The following is a 16,126-nucleotide window of genomic DNA, read 5'->3' as shown; positions in this document are numbered from 1 at the left end:
ACCACTTGAGCCACAGCACCACTTCTGGCATTTTTCTTTTTGCTTATGTGGTGCTGAGGAATCGAACCCAGGGCTTCCAGCATGCAAGGCAAGCGCTCTACCACTGAGCCACCTTCCCAGCCCCGGAGATGAGAATCTTATGGGGACTTTTCTTCTTGGGCTGACTTTGAACCTGGATCCACAGTTCTCAGCTTTCTGAGTAGCTAGGATTACAGGCGTTGAGCTACTAGTGCTTGGTGCTGCTACTCACACATTCTTATTGCAAATATTGAGAGCTTATCACATATCAGGCACTGATTTAGGCTTATGTAATAGATAATACTGCATTATTACTAATGGCTTTGATAATGGTTTCTTTAATTGGAGTGTTGGGGCTCTAACTAAGGCCTTGCTCTTGTGTCAGACAAGTACTCTGACACTGAACTGCAGATCCAGATCAATCCCTTTGGATATACATTATATTGTAACTCATAAGTGATACAATTAACCTTATCAAAGGTATAACTAACGAATTCAGTATTGTCACATGGTTGCACAATCACCAGTGTCATCTGATTATACAGCATTTTCACCTCTTCAAAAGGAAATGCATACACATGGAATCCCAGTACCTGGGAGGATGCCTCAACCTCCTAGGTACTGGGATTCCATGTGTTTGAGGCCTGGAGACCCAATCACAACAAACAAAAGGAAAGCCTTAGTAGTCAGTCTCTGTTCTTTCTTCCCCTCAGGCCCTGATAGCCAACACTCTTTCTCAGTGGATTTGCATACTCAACATTTCAAATAAGTACAATCATATAACTGGCACCTTTTTAGGACTGGCTTCTTTTATGTAGCATAATTATTTTCAAGATTCATTCATTTTATATCATGTATCAGTCCTTTATTCCTTTTTATGGCTGAATAATATTTCATTGTATGGATAAACCTTTATTGGTTTATTTGTTATCTATTGTTGGACATGAGTGGCTTTTACTTTTTAGCTATTTTAGGTAATACTTTCATGAATACTCATGTGTGTGTATTTATATGTGTGTGAGAAAGAGAGAGGGAGAGAGAGAGAATGTGTGTTTAATTTTTCTGGGAAATTGACCTAAGGGTAGAATTGTTGGATCATATTGTTACTTTATGTTTCATCTTTTTGAGGAACGACCAGCCTCTAAAGCAAGTACATTGTTTTACATTCCCACTAGCAAGGTATAAAGGCCTGAATTTCTCAGCTTCCCATCAACACTTGTTATTGTCCTCTGTTCCATGTGATACAAAATAGTTCTGAAGTTCTATGAGAACAAAGACTCCCTCTGTCTTGTTCACTCTGTATCCAAGAATCTAGTACAGTGCCTGACACTTATTAGCTACATTTAGTGGTGGAACATTCACCTAGAATGTTCAGTGTTTGGTTCAATCTCCAGCAGAGGTGTGTGTGTGTGTGTGTGTGTGTGTGTGTGTGTGTGTGTGTGTGTGTGTGTGTGTGTGTGTGTGTGTGTGTGTGTGTGTGTGTGTGTGTGTGTGTTGGTCGTAGGAACTGAACTCTGGGCCTGGGCGCTGTCCCTCAGCTCTTCAGCTCAAGGCTAGAGCTTCACCACTTGAGCCACAGCGCCACTTCTTTTTCTGCTTATGTTGTGCAGAGAAATTGAACCCAGGGCCTCATGAATGCAAGGCCAGCATTCTACCACTGAGCCACCTTCCCAGCCCCCCTCTCCCCAGGAGTTTTGAGTGAATGAAAATGGTCATTGTATATTTATACCTGAGTCAGGAATCTAGTGTCTCTCTCTCCCTCTCCTCTCTCTCTCTTTCTCTCTCTCTCTCCCTTCCTCCCTTCCCCCTCTCTTCCTCCCTCCCTGCCCCTCTCTCTTTTGTTGGTTCTGGGGCTTGAACTCAGGGCCTGGATGCTGTTCCTGAACTCTTTTTGCTTAAGGCTAGTGCTCTACCACTCTGAGCCATAGCTCTACTTCCAGGTTTTGAGTGGTTAAGTAGAGGTAAGAGTTTCAGGAGAACTTTTCTTCCCTGGGCTGGCTTCCTGAGTAGCTAGGGTTACAGGCGTGAGCCACTGGCTCCCGGTAAGCACAGTGCTTCACTATCCCTCTTCGGACCCCATAGTCTTTTTTTTCTGGGAGAAAATCGGGTTAAATGTAAACTTGTTTTTCTTCCTTTCATTCATTTGGATTTGAGCTGTGCATGTACTCATCATGGACACACTTATAGATAATATCTTAAATATTGACTCATTTTGTTTCTTTTTTTTTTTTTTTGCCAGTCTGGAGCTTGATCTCAGGGCCTAGGCACTGCCCCTGAGCTTATTTTGCTCAAGCTACCATTTTACCACTTGAACCAAGTGCCACTTCTGGCTTGTTTACATGGTATAAGGAATCCAACCTAGGGCTTCATGCATGCTAGGCAAGCACTCTATCACTAAGCTACATTCCCAGCCGTTTCCACTTTCATTTGTTACAAAACTCAGCTTCTTTGTGTGGAGCTTTTTGCTTACCCCCAGGCACCCCATGCTTGCAAATAATCAACATCTTAATTGCTTTCTAGACTGATTTCACTGGAACAATCAATATATCTTTTTACTTTTCCTTTGATATTCCTTCTGTTTGGATTTTAGTTTGGAAGGTCTCCGGGACACTTAAGAGGGAGGAAGTCAGGCCAAGCACTAGGTGATGCTTATAGCCAGCACTGTTCACTTGAGAAATAATTGTTCAGTGATTGAATGAATAATGTGAATATATGAGCAAGACAGGGACAGAAATGAAAAGGTGATTCTTGGTTGCAAAATGTAGCTGAGGTCAACAAAATTGTTTTGAGTACTCACTCAGTGTATTCTTGCCTTACGCTTCTGTTAGGAAACTGAGTCCTAAGGATATTAGAATAAAGAAAGGGCACTCAGGAAGAGAACTCAGCAGACCAGGTCAATTTCAGTGGGAAGTGGAAGAGGGATGCCAGGGTGACCTGAGAAGAGTCAGGAGACATGAGAGGTAGGGGTGAAGGGGCTTAGGTATGATCTCAGGTGAGGGGAGGGTGGAAGGTAGCTGGAGAGTTGCAAGGAGTTTTCAAAGTTTGTGGTGTAGGTCTGGTTCCAGGAAGCTATTGTTTGAGCGCCTCCTGCCCCCCTCTGCTTTGAGGAGCTCAGGTGTCTATCACCTGGGGAAGTGGGTCTTCACATTTAGATTAAGATTCTGGGCTGTAGAATTTTCAGGAAGGTCCCCAGGGGGGAGGGTAGTCAGTGGGCCATGTCATGGAAGCAACATGAAAAACATGAAAAAAACATTGAGTTATGAGAACAGAGCAGATTCTCATCAGCTTCTATGTAAAAAAATATACACAATAAGCACTGGTGGCTCATACCTGTAATTCTAGGTCTTCAGGAGGCTGAGGTATGAGGATATTGTTCAAAGCCTGCCCGGGCAGGAAAGTCCTTGAGATTCTTATCTCCAATTCACCACCAAAAAGACAGAAAAATAGGTGGGATTCAAGTGGTAGAGTGCTAGCTAGCCTTGAGCAAAAAAGCTAAGGGACATCGCCCAGGCCCTGAGTTCAAGCCCCCAAATCAGCACAAAACAGAGAAAATAAGACATGATAAGTAAAATAGAGGCTGGTCTTGGTTAAGAAGTTTCTAAAATCAACCATTATTTATTTCCTACAGTTAGTTGACTTTTTATTTTTTTGGTTGGTAGTGGGGCTTGAATTCAGGGCTTGGATGCTGTCCTTGTTCGAACCTCTGTGTGTTCAAGGCTAGTGCTCTACCACTTGAGCCACAGCACCACTTCTGGTTTTTGAATGGTTAATTGGGCATAAGAGTCTGGGGGGACTTTTTTGCCCGGGCTGGCTATGATCCTCAGATCTCAGCTTCCTGAGTAGCTAGGATTACAGGTGTGAGCCACCAGCGCCTGGCAGTTAGTTGATTTTTGAGGGTTACATTTTAAGTAAGAAATTGACTCATTTGCTTAAGTCCAAAATAAGTAGTTCTGATCTCATGTTAGCAAAGCCTCAATTCACAAGCGCCCCCAGGGCCGTACTGTATCTGACAGCTATTCCCCCTTCCTCCCAAATGTCCTTGGAGGGGGAACCCCGAAAAGAATGGGCGGCACGTCCACCAGAGGGTGCTGTGGGGGCAGATTTGCGCCGGGAGGGCAGCTCGACCAGTGACCCCCCGCCAAAAGCCAGGTAGGCATGTTGAGTAATCGTCTTTCTTCCTATTTGCTGTTTTCCTCACCCACCCCCCTAGAACCAACCCGACCCTCCCCCACAGGTGGTTTACCCCCCGCCCCCACCCCGCCCCGAGCTCCAGGCCAATAACCAGCCACTTTCGAGAACTTTAGAGCTTGCTTTGGTTGCTAATGTCACCAAGGCATGCGCCACAGGGATGACAGGTCAGCCTGGGGCGCGAGGGCGGATGGGGACCTCGGGGAAGTCAGCTGCCTGGGCGCCGCCGGGGCTGCGAAGGGGTTAACCCGCCGGGCGGGGGGGAGGGGGAGGGAGGAGGGGGCGCGGGCCGCGCCTGCGCACTGCCGCCCTCCATTGTCTCCGCGGCGGCGGGGAGCGCCGGCGAGCGCGGCCCGGGACCCAGCGGGGTTGGCGGCGCGGCGCGGCTGGAGGGGCCGGCGGTGGCTGGAGCGAACGCGCGACGCGACGCGACGCGACGCGACGGCGGCTTCCAGAGCTCCGCCTCAGCCTCCCGGCGCTGCAGCCCGCCCGAGACCTCCGGAGGGGTCCGGGCCGCCGTCCATGGTCGCCGCGTCCTGAGGTGGGGGACGCGCCCGGCGCCCCCCCAGCCCTCCTCCGCCTCCTCCCGAGGGGCGGGCGGCCTCCCGGCGCCTCCCCGCGCGCGCCCGCCCGCCGCGCCCGCCCTCCTCCCCTGCGGCTCCGCCGGCTCTCGGACCCGGGGGCGGCCTGTGGCGCCCGAGCCCGGCCGGACTGCGCGCCTCGGACCTTGAGGGGAAACATGCATTTGGCTCGGATCGGCTTAGATTCTTAGTTTGGGGTCCCCGCCCGCGCCTGCTTCTTCCGCCCCTCGGGGGCTCTGTCTCTGCCCTCTCTCTCTGGTTTTTTCTTTTTGATTCCCCCCTCCCTCTCTCCGGGTCTCCTTTTTGCCCCCCTCCCCCCTGTATGCTCGCCCAGCCCTCCCCCCGCTGCTGAGAGGTGGGGGAGGGTCTCGGCCTCCAGGTTCCCGCCCCGCCGGGGCCCGGGCGAGCATGGGGGGCAAGCAGAGCACGGCGGCCCGCTCCCGGGGCCCTTTCCCGGGGGTCTCCACCGATGACAGCGCGGTGCCTCCGCCTGGAGGGGCGCCCCACTTTGGGCACTACCGGACCGGCGGCGGGGCCATGGGGTTGCGCAGCCGCTCGGTCAGCTCGGTGGCGGGCATGGGCATGGACCCCAGTACGGCCGGAGGGGTGCCCTTTGGCCTCTACACCCCCGCCTCCCGGGGGACCGGCGACTCCGAGAGGGCGCCCGGCGGCGGAGGGTCTGCGTCTGACTCCACCTATGCCCATGGCAATGGTTACCAGGAGACCGGCGGCGGTCACCATAGAGACGGGATGCTGTACCTGGGCTCCCGAGCCTCGCTGGCGGATGCTCTACCTCTGCACATCGCACCTAGGTGGTTCAGCTCTCACAGTGGTGAGTCCACGGATGGCGGAGGCCTTGAAGGGTGGTACAAGGGAGGGCGCGCCGGGGCTCCCAAACCTTTTCACGTGTGCTAAGGTTTGGGGTATGGAGCGCTTTGCCTTTCTTTTTGGTTTCCGGCACCAGCGGATGAATGGGGGTACCTAACCATCTAGAAAGGAGGCTGTCTGTGAGGGTCTCCGTTTTAGTAGTCGAGGCGTGTGTTCACTTGTGGATGGCAGGGTGAAACCTGATCATCGAAACCCTATTTATTGGCATCATCATGCTCAAGAGAGGTCCTGTCTGGTTTACAGGGAGTCAACTTGGGCACTTCCATTCTGCTTTTGCTGCATGGTGCCTACCTCGTCATTAGCCCAGATAGTGTCTCTAAACAAAGAGTGTGAAAAGAAAGAAAATTGGGGGCAAGTAGTGCTTGGATTAGATCTCTAAGTCTTGCTGGGAGAGGGTGTGTGTGCCCAATTTTGCCACCCTAGCTGGAGATCCAAATGAATTGTTTAAAATGGAGCAGGCGGCTGACATAGACAGGTGTGGCCTGCTGGATGGATATGGAGAGACTCCCTGGTTCTGCAGGACTAAGGCCTTGGTCTCCCTTGCTGCATGCAGTAGGCTTGGCTTCATGATTCTCACATGCCTCCATCCCCCCCCCCCCCCCCCCATGCTAAGTGCTTGCTCTTCCCATGAATCTGCATCTTTTTGTAACAGAGCCTGACACGGTGGGGGTATTATTGCCTGGCAGTTAGCACATGACTGGAGAAGAGGCAGATTCAGAGAATCTGGATGAATTCATTTTGTGAACTTCTGGTAACAGGCCAGCTAAAGACCCAAGGGGGATTTCCCAGGCTCTAGCCCTGCAGGGCAGAAAAGATTTGGCTGGCTCTTCTAGAGGAAAACAGGTCTGTCTGCTTGGCTATCCTGAGAAGCCAGGTCAGGCCTCTAGAAAATTGGTCAAAAGGGGTGTGGGGCTGCTGTTTGCTAATTGCCAAGCTGAGTGAAAGAGTTATATTCAGATCCCCTTGGGTGACTTAGGAATATTTAGACACTACAAGAGAAAGATTTCTCCTGTCCTTGGGGTACTCTGTGTTGGAGCTATTTGGAAATACCCTCCCCCCACTTTTTTGTTGTTGTTTGTTTCTTTTGGTCAACTCCACAAACTTTAATTTGGTAAATAATTTGGGGGTATATGTTGACTAGGGTAACACTTTGAAGTTGCTTTTTAGTTGCTAGTAAAATGGTATTTTAAATCTGCATATCATCGGAGCTTCTTTAGCTTACATCGAACTGCTGTGAATGAAGCAGGGTATTGGTGGCTCGCACTATAATCCTAGCTACTCAGGAGGCTAGCTGTGACCTGAGGGTTATGGTTCAAAACCAGCTTGGACAGGAAAGTCTGTGAGACTCTTGTCTCTAATAAACTACTCAAAAAAAAAGCCAGAAGTAGCACTGTGGCTCAAGTGGTAGAGCTTAGCTTTGAGCAAAAGAAGCTCAGAGATAGAGCCCAGGTCCTGAGTTCAGGACCGACACACACACACACACACACACACACACACACACACACACACACACACACTCTCCAAAAACAAAACAAAAAACAAAAACCCGACACACACACACACACACACACACACACACACACACACACACACACACACACACACACACACACTCCAAAAACAAAACAAAAAACAAAAACCTGCTGTGAAGGAAATGTAAGTCCTGTTTGCCTTTGGTAGTTCTAGGCATTTCACACACACACACACACACACACACACACACACACACACACACACTCTCTCTCTCTCTCTCTCTCTCTCTCTCTCTCTCTCTCTCTCTCTCTCTCTCTCCAAAAACAAAACAAAAACCCGACACACACACACACACACACACTCCAAAAACAAAACAAAAAACAAAAACCTGCTGTGAAGGAAATGTAAGGCCTGTTTGCCTTTGGTAGTTCTAGGCATTTGGTTAACATAAAATGAATAATTTTTTTTTTTTGGTCGGTTGTGGGGCCTGAGCTCTTTAGCTCAAGGCTAGTACTCTACCACTTGAGCCATAACACCACTTCCAGCTTTTTCATGCATGCAAGGCAAGCACTCTACCACTGAGCCACCTTCCCAGCCCTGAATAATATTTCTATTAAGTCCAGTCCAGAAAGAGTCAACTGTGTTGGTGAGATAATTTTTGTTACATTTTTAAAAGTCCTGTCTTTAGTATCTGGTTGTAAACTGAAAAGCATTGTAAGCTGGTTCTTTAAGTCACTGAATTTTGTGTGTAGCAAAAACAAATGTAATATTTTGTGAACAAAACAAGTTCTCTTTTTGCTAAAATTTCTGAAGTCTGTCTTTTACTAGATACTTTTTTTTTTTGGTCCGGTTGTGGGGCCTGAACTCTGGGCCTGGGCGCTGTCCCTCAGCTCTTCAGCTCAAGGCTAGCCACTTGAGTTCTACCACTTGAGCCACAGTGCCACCTCTGGCTTTTTTCTTTTTGCTTATGTGGTGCTGAGGAATTGAACCCAGGGCCTCATGCATGCAAGGCAAGCGCTCTACCACTGAGCCACCTCCCCAACCCCTAGATACTTCTTTATCCAGATTCTACTACCTGGTCCCATGCTGAAGTTAGGAGTTTATAACTAGATTCTAAATCTAACTCCTTATCTCTGTTTTGTTTTGTTTTGTTTTTGTTGGTCATGGGGCCTGAACTCTGGGCCTGGGTACTGTCCCTCAGCTCTTCAGCTCAAGGTCAGCGCTCTACTACTTGAGCCACAGTGCCACTTCTGGCCTTTTCTGCTTATGTGGTGCTGAGGAATTGAACCCAGGGCCTCATGCATGCAAGCCAAGCACTCTACCACTGAGCCACCTTCCCAGCCCTAACTCCTCATCTCTGAAGCATTAGTTTTAGTTTTTGTTTTTTATTTTCTTCATCCAGTTGTGACCTTAGGGCAGGGCACACCACTGACTGGTGAGGATATAGGAAGAGTTGGGCATACTAGCACTCCTTTAGGGAGAGGTGTCTTTAAAGTGTACATTGGAGGTTGCTGTTAACAATCTGGATACATTTTTTTTTTTAATGCATAGGGTTGTCCTGTCCTTCTGCAAGACATTGCACCTATTAAATGCCTGTAGCATCCCTTAGTTCATCCCTAAAATGACTCTGAGAATTCCCAGATGCCCTGACTGAGAACCACTCTTGCAATAATTCATTCTTTTATTCAAAAACACTAATTAGTTTTTTCTGCGCTGTTCACTTGAGATGAGCCTGTGGTTCTATCACCTTAAACAGGCCAGGGGATTTTCTGGGACATCCTTTCCCTCTCTTGTTCATTACTGCAAGAAGAGAAACTTGCTTCCACTTTGGAGCCTTTAAGTCAGGTCTGAGCAGCTTTTCCTTTTGCCTGGTAAGATTCAGATGGTAGGAATTTCAGTGCACAATAGTCCAGATGCCTGGAAGTTGATAGGATATTGTTGCTTGAGTTTTGAGGGTGTTTTGAGGATGCTTAAGGGGACAGAAAGTGGTCATTAGTGAAATTAGTGAAATAAGTAAAATGGACAGGATTTTGTTAGATCCAGCTCCTTTTGAATAACTGTGACCTTGGACAACATACACCTCCTCACTCTAGCTCATCTTTGTTTTTTTAAAAATAGATGTGGTAATCCTCAGTGACGGCAGCCTATAAAGGTTGTTCCCCCAATCCTATTTGAGGATACACACAGTCCCATTTGTCTCTGGGTTATGTGCTTCCTTATTCCTTGCCCCTCACACATCCTGTCCCTGTATCAGGAATGCTTTTCCTTCCATTTTTCTCAGGGACACATCCTCTGGAGCTCTTGGCTCAACAGAAATTTCTCCTTAGAGACCACTCTCAGAAACTAACCCTACCTGAGATTCTTCCCATCCACTTACTTTTACCTTAATACTTCTTAACACTATAAATAGTTTATTCATCTGTTTATTTTTATTTCTCCAGTAGTTTAACCAACTTCTAATTCCTTGCTTGTAATTCTTACTGTCATCCTCATATCTCAGCCTCTTCAGTAGCTAGGATTAGAGGCCTAAACCACCAGTGCCTGGCTTGCTTGTAACTCTTGCCCTGTTTGTGGCACAAGTATTTGCTAAGTGAGAGAATTTGAGTAGTTTATTTCCATCATCTTCTTTAATCATCATTGTGACTCTCTGAGGTAGAGCTATTCTCCATTCCCACCCAGTTTATAGGTAAGGAAGCATGTTTAGGGGGCAGTTAATGAACCCACAAAAGATCAGATAGCTAGTAGGGTAGCAAGTGTGGTGGTGCTGGACTTTTGTTTTTTTACAGAGTCCCGCTATATAGCCTTTTTCACACAGAGTCCCGCTATGTAGCCTAGGCTATACTGAATCTTGCTGTGTAGCACAGATGGGCCTTGAGCTCTATGATTTTTCTGAGTCGGCCTCCCCAAGTGCTGGGATTACTGCATTCTGGGCCAAAACCGGGCTCTTCACATCACTGTGTGGCTTCTCATCTATAACATAAGAAAGCAGGGTGACATCCCGGAAACTGCACTAGCCAAGAGTATGAGGGCTAGGCCCAGCTCCTGGCTGGCTGCTGCTGAAGTTTCTGGTTTGTGACCTTGAGTAGGTGACTCATCTAGTCCCAGAGTCACTATATCTTCTCTGTAAGATGGAGAGGATGCCTGTCATGTCTGTGTTGCAGGTGTTATGGTGGTCTTGTGAGACAATGAACACCAAAGCCAGTGGACATATAATTGGAAAGTGGTGGTTTCCTGTGGGGGCGATTCTGTAGTTCTCTGTCTTCTCTGTGCCCTCAGAACTTGATGGGCCGAGAGAGAGTGGGAATAAAGTCCCCAAACAGAAGCTCATGCCATCTGATGTCTGACCTATATTAATGAGCTCTGCATGAAGAGGAATGCCACTGAGGAGAGCAGCCTTCAAGACATAGTTAGGTCTCTTCCTTTCACTGTCCAAGTGTTAGTATTGCTATGAGGTGATACTGTATCTCTTGCTGGTTATCTAGGAGTAACTCTGGAGTTACTTGTCCTGTTTATCTCAGATTAGGAGATGTGGGGAGAGAAACTGGAGGATTGCCATGTTGGGAGATGTGAACCTGGAGGATTGCCATGTTGGGGGATGTTACTGGTTTCTGGATCCTGCTATAAAATGGTTGGTCACAGAGGGTTTCACTCCATCTTCATTGCATGTGTGTGTGTTTGTGTGTGTGTGTGTGCTCATTTAGAAGAGTCTATATTTTTCTCTATTGTCACTAAGCCATCAACTGCAGCTGAGATGGGGTGCATTTTGATGTCTTTAAATATGCTAGCTGGATATCTTCTGGGTTCTATTTGCTGTTATACTAGGATTCTCAAGTGGTTTAATGTTCTCTTCAATAAGGAAAGAGAGTTGCCAACTCCTTTGGAGTGACTCAGAAAGCCTCCTTGTTTCTCACCATACGTATGCTAGATGTAATGGAATGGGACTTTGCTCATGGGCTGAGCTTCTTTTGCTCAAGGCTAGCACTCTACCACTTGACTTACAGCACCACTTCCGGCTTTCTCTGTTTAAGTGGTACTGAGGAATCGAGTCCAGGCCTTCATGCATGCTAGGCAACCGTAAGCCACATTCTCAGGCCGAAGATAATTTCTTAAGGGTCAGAGTTAACTATTTCTCATGAGATTGGAAAGGTATTGCAAGGAAATGGCTCCCTTCTTAAAGTGTTTGTCTTATGGGATATGTACATTTTGATATTGAAAACCTATCTTAAATATTCCATAAGGACATAAATATATATATATATATATATATATATATTTTTTTTTTTTTTTTTGGCCAGTCATAGGGCTTGAACTCAGGGCCTGGGTGTTGTCCCTGAGCTTTTCTCTCTTAAAGGTAGTGCTATACCACTTTGAACCACAGCTCCACTTCCAGTTTTCTGATGGTTCCTAATTGGAGATAAGAGTCTCATGGACTTTCTTGCTCAGGCTAGCTTCAAACCATGATCTTCAGATTTCAATGTCCTGAGTACCTAGGATTACAGATGTGTGAGCCACTCTTTTTTTTTGCGGGGTCTGGTTGTGGGTCCTGAACTCTGGGCCTGGGTGCTGTCCCTCAGCTCTTCAGCTCAAGGCTGGCGCTCTATCACTTGAGCCATGGCACCACTTCCAGCTTTTTTCTTTTTGCTTATGTGGTGCTGAGGAATCGAACCCAGGGCCTCATGCATGCAAGGCAAGCGCTCTACCACTGAGCCACCTTCCCAGCCCATGTGAGCCACTCTTAACCAAAGAAAAAGAGCTCAAGTTTCTTTAGGGAGAAGAAATGTGCTTTGTATTCTACAAATGTGATGATATTCAAGTCAAGCTTACTTGGCACTGAAATTTTAATGTACCCAATTACAGCACTAAACTTCACTTATGACACTTTAAAAATTTGAAAAAAGGGCTGCAGATGTGATTCCAACAAGCAAGCTGAGCCAGTACCCAGGCACTGAGTTCAAATCTGATCCCTCCAAAACAAAATAACTGCTACTTTTTTTTTTTTTTTTTTTTGGTCAGTCATGAGGCTTGAACTCTGGGCCTGAACGACATCCCCCAGCTCTTCAGCTCAAGGCTAGCACTCTACCACTTGAGCCACTGTGCCACTTCCAATTTTCTTAGTGGTTTATTGGAGATAAGAGTCTCATGGACTTGCCTGCCTGGATTGGCTTTGAACCTCTATCCTCAGATCTCAGCCTCCTGAGTAGCTAGGATTATAGGAATGAGCCACTGGCGCCCGGCACAAAACAACTTCATAAGGAATTGGGATCTTGGTTCTGCTTCTCTTAACCCTTAAGGGTTAGTGATAGTGGATCATGGAGGCATAGTACTAGAATCTTAAAGTTAGCACCAAACCTGAATTCTAAACCTTGTCTTTTAGAATGAGTACAAATTTCAATGTTTCTTTTTTGAACTTTGCTGAGGTCCAGTCTGAATCCTATAGTTTGTAACATTTTACTGTGGGTATAGGCTTAAGTATGAGAAGGGTCTTATCAGAGACTGTAGTTTTGTGTCTGAATTGTATGTTCTCATAAGAACCATAGGTTTGGGTTGGGAAGATGGCTCAGTGGTAGAGCGCTTGCCTTGCATGCATGAGGCCCTGGGTTCGATTCCTCAGCACCACATAAGCAGGAAAAAAAAGCTGGAAGTGGCACTGTGGCTCAAGTGGTAGAGTGCTAGCCTTGAGCTGAAGAGCTGAGGGACAGCGCCCAGGCCCAGAGTTCAGGCCCCACGACCAGACCCAAAAAAAAAAAAAAAAAAAAAAAGAACCATAGGTTTATCCTTGAATCTAACAGATGGCATAGAGATCAGATCAACCTTCAAGCATGAAGCTAATAAGGAATAAAAAAGCAAAGCTACTTTAATTGTAAAGCAGGATTGTTTTTGGACTGATGAGGCTATTTACCTTGTGTACTCCCTAGTGTTCTAGTCTTAGGAGTACCACCTTCATCTGTTGGGAGGCAAAATAAAAGGAGAATTTTCTGGATCACTATAAACTCCAAGTTAGGAGGGGCAAGATAAGAATTTATAGTGCGTGTTTGGATCTTTAACAAGAAAGGGATATAAACTATTCTGTGAATAGTTCCAAATGATTCTTACATTTGAATATGCCCAATAATGACTATGTCCATAATACTGGGCCCTACTCCCAGAATTCAGAAAAGCTGAGGAGAGACCCCTGAATCTGAATTTGGAACAAAAACTCTGAAAGTGTAGTCACAGAGTATCTATATCTGAAACTCTATCATGAAATTAATTTTTTCTTCTAAAATAGAGGAAGAACTCTGAATGCTTTAAGACATTCATTAGCCTGCCTGCCTGCCTGCCTGCCTGCCTGCCTGCCTGCCTACCTTTCTTCCTTCCTTCCTTCCTTCCTTCCTTCCTTCCTTCCTTCCTTCCTTCCTTCCTTCCTTCCTTTTTTTTTCAGTCATGGGGCTTGAACTCTGAGTCTGGGCACTGTCCCTGAGCTCTTCAACTCAAGGCTAGCGCTGTACCCTTGAACCACAGTGTCACTTCTGGTTTTCTATTGGTTTACTGGAGAGAAGAGTTTCATGGGCTTTCCTTAATCCCTGGACTGGCTTTGAACCGAGATCCTCAGATCTCAGCCTCCTGAGTAGCTAGGATTACAGATATGAGCCACCAGTGCCCAGCTCATTAGCATTATTTTTGATACTACTAAATTTGTCTACATAAATAGTTCCTAGACAGTTCCATATAGATCTTTTTCTCTGTTGCTTTAAGAGTAGGTTCAGTCAGCAAGAACATTCTTCATTATTTTATTGTTTTCTTTTCCATGGAAGTAAGCATTTCTCTCCTGTGTAGATGCTTACATCAATATACTTTGGTCCTAGAAAGGTAATTGTGTCCCCTTTGCTTCTGTGCTTATCTTCCCCTTTATTTTCTTCTAAGGCCCAGCCACCTTTGGCTGCTTGGTGCTACCAAAGGGCTTATTGAGTATGTCCTCTCATTTACAGGCTCAGCCAGGCAACTGGACAAGTCAGGATCTGGGGCAAATCTGGACATTGTGGAAATATAAATATATATATATTTCCCTTTTCTTTCACCTACCTAAAGCATATGACTTCTTTTTCCCCTTCCTGTGGAGAGTTCTGTTGAGCTAAGATATTCTTGTGTTCAGTTGATAATCATAGAGTGACTGCAGAATACCAGGATCTGTTGTAGGTGTTGGGAATATGTATTAATTGTAAAGATGATCAGCATTACTGTTGTTTCCATGGATCTTTGCTTCCTCACTTCTTGAGAGTCTGAGGATTGCAAATTGTAGATTTACCTTCTTCATTGGTTCCTCTGTTGCATAAACAAATTTAAGTTTGTGAGGCTGCTTCAAGGACATATTTCTTCTCTTCAGTCACATTATTCATTTCCCTAAACTTTACTTCTGAGCAGAGGCAGATCATCTTTGCTTTTTTTTGGTTCTAGTCAAGTGCCTACTAAGAAATTTCCCATTTGTCCTTGTGTAAGGGTCTCCTGTTTTCTCAATGACAATCTCAAAAGAACTCTTTCACGCTCTTCATATTTGCCCTTTGACTTCAGTGCTTTTGTTACCCATAGAGCTATATTTCTTTCTGGTCATTGAACAGTTTTCTGGAAACATGATTCACCACTTTTTTAAATCTGTCTTTATAAAACCAAGCCACAAACATCTATTAGGAAATTTCCTCCTTGGTTTTGTTAGTGTAAGTTTCTGAGTTGCGCAACATCGATACTTCATCGCTTGATCTCCTTCCTCCTCTAATTACTTTTTTGTTGTTGTTGTTGTTGGTTGTGGGGCCTGAACTCTGGGCCTGAGCGATGTCCTTCAGTTCTTCAGCTCAAGGCTAGCACTTGAGCCACAGTGCCACTTTCAGCTTTTTCTGCTTATGTGGTGCTGAGGACTCGAACCCAGGGCCTCATGCATGCAAGGCAAGCACTCTACCACTGAGCCACCTTCTCAGCCCCTCTAATTACTTTTTATTGTGGCAAAATACATATGACAATTTCCTGATATGTGTGTGTGTGTATGTATGTGTTTGGAGATCAAATCCAGGGCTTTATGCACAGTAGGCAGGTTTTGTACCACTGAACTACAGCCTTTTTGAAGTGTACAGTTGAATGGTAGTATGTATAAATGGATTCACTCAATATCTGTCTTTGTTTTTGGGTACTCAAAATAAAGTACAGGCTCTCACATGTCTAGGCAAGTACTCTACTACTGAGCCACCAATTCTTTTGGGTATATACTCAGAAGTAGAATTCGTAGACCAAAGTAATTTTATCTTAAATTCTTAGAGGAACCACCATATTGTTTTCTACAGCCGCTGCATCACTGGTTTCTCCATATCCTCATCAGTACTTCCTTTTCTTTTCTCTTATCCCTTTTTCTTTCTTTCCTCTCTTTTCTTTCTTTCTTCCCTCCCTTCCTTCCCTGATACTGGGCTTTAGCTCAGGGCTTCTTGTTCTCACTCAGCTTTCTTGCCCGAGACTGACACTCTAACATGTGCCTCTAGTCCAGCATTTGCTGGGCTTAAAGACTTCTGCCTGGGCTGACTTCGAACCACAGTCCTCCTGGTCTCAACCTTCTAAGTCGCTTGTGAACCACAACACACAGCTTATTTTCTGTTTTTATTTTGATAATAGCTATCCTAATGGGTGTGATGTGTGGTATTTTGTGGTTTTGATTTATACTTTCCCAATGGTTACTGATGAACATCCTTTTGCTTTCCTAGCTACTTGTATGCTTTCTCTAGAAATTCTTGTTCATGTCCTTTGCCCATTTTGAATCATGTTTTTTTTATTATTGTTTTAGTTTGTCAAAGCCTTATTTGTGATATTCAACACTAGCAACTAATGTTATTCCCTAGGAGCAATTAGTCTGTGTACATATAGGGACTTTTTTCTCAAAATGAAAAATTTTGAAGACATAAGTCTGGTTATTAAGTGATGACATTAGGACAAAATGTCATCTTACATTTTAGGTTTATGTT

At 45.7% G+C, this 16,126-nt stretch overlaps 1 protein-coding gene across 2 annotated transcripts in view; it reads left to right on the top strand.

Annotated features, from left to right (window-relative positions):
• Positions 1 to 4,824: 4,824 nt before the first annotated feature.
• The window catches only part of Znrf1 (zinc and ring finger 1), an 85,698-nt gene continuing 74,396 nt past the window's right edge, over positions 4,825 to 16,126 (top strand). For both annotated transcript variants that reach the window (XM_042700841.1, XM_042700840.1), the window contains exon 1: positions 4,825 to 5,619. In XM_042700841.1, the coding sequence (XP_042556775.1) occupies positions 5,196 to 5,619 (424 nt within the window). In that variant the 5' untranslated portion in view covers positions 4,825 to 5,195. The remainder of the gene's footprint in view (positions 5,620 to 16,126) is intronic.

Source organism: Dipodomys spectabilis, unplaced genomic scaffold, assembly GCF_019054845.1.
Source record: "Dipodomys spectabilis isolate Male_0828 unplaced genomic scaffold, ASM1905484v1 ptg000273l, whole genome shotgun sequence".
Taxonomy (NCBI): domain Eukaryota; kingdom Metazoa; phylum Chordata; class Mammalia; order Rodentia; family Heteromyidae; genus Dipodomys; species Dipodomys spectabilis.
This window is presented reverse-complemented; position numbering and strand designations above follow the sequence as displayed.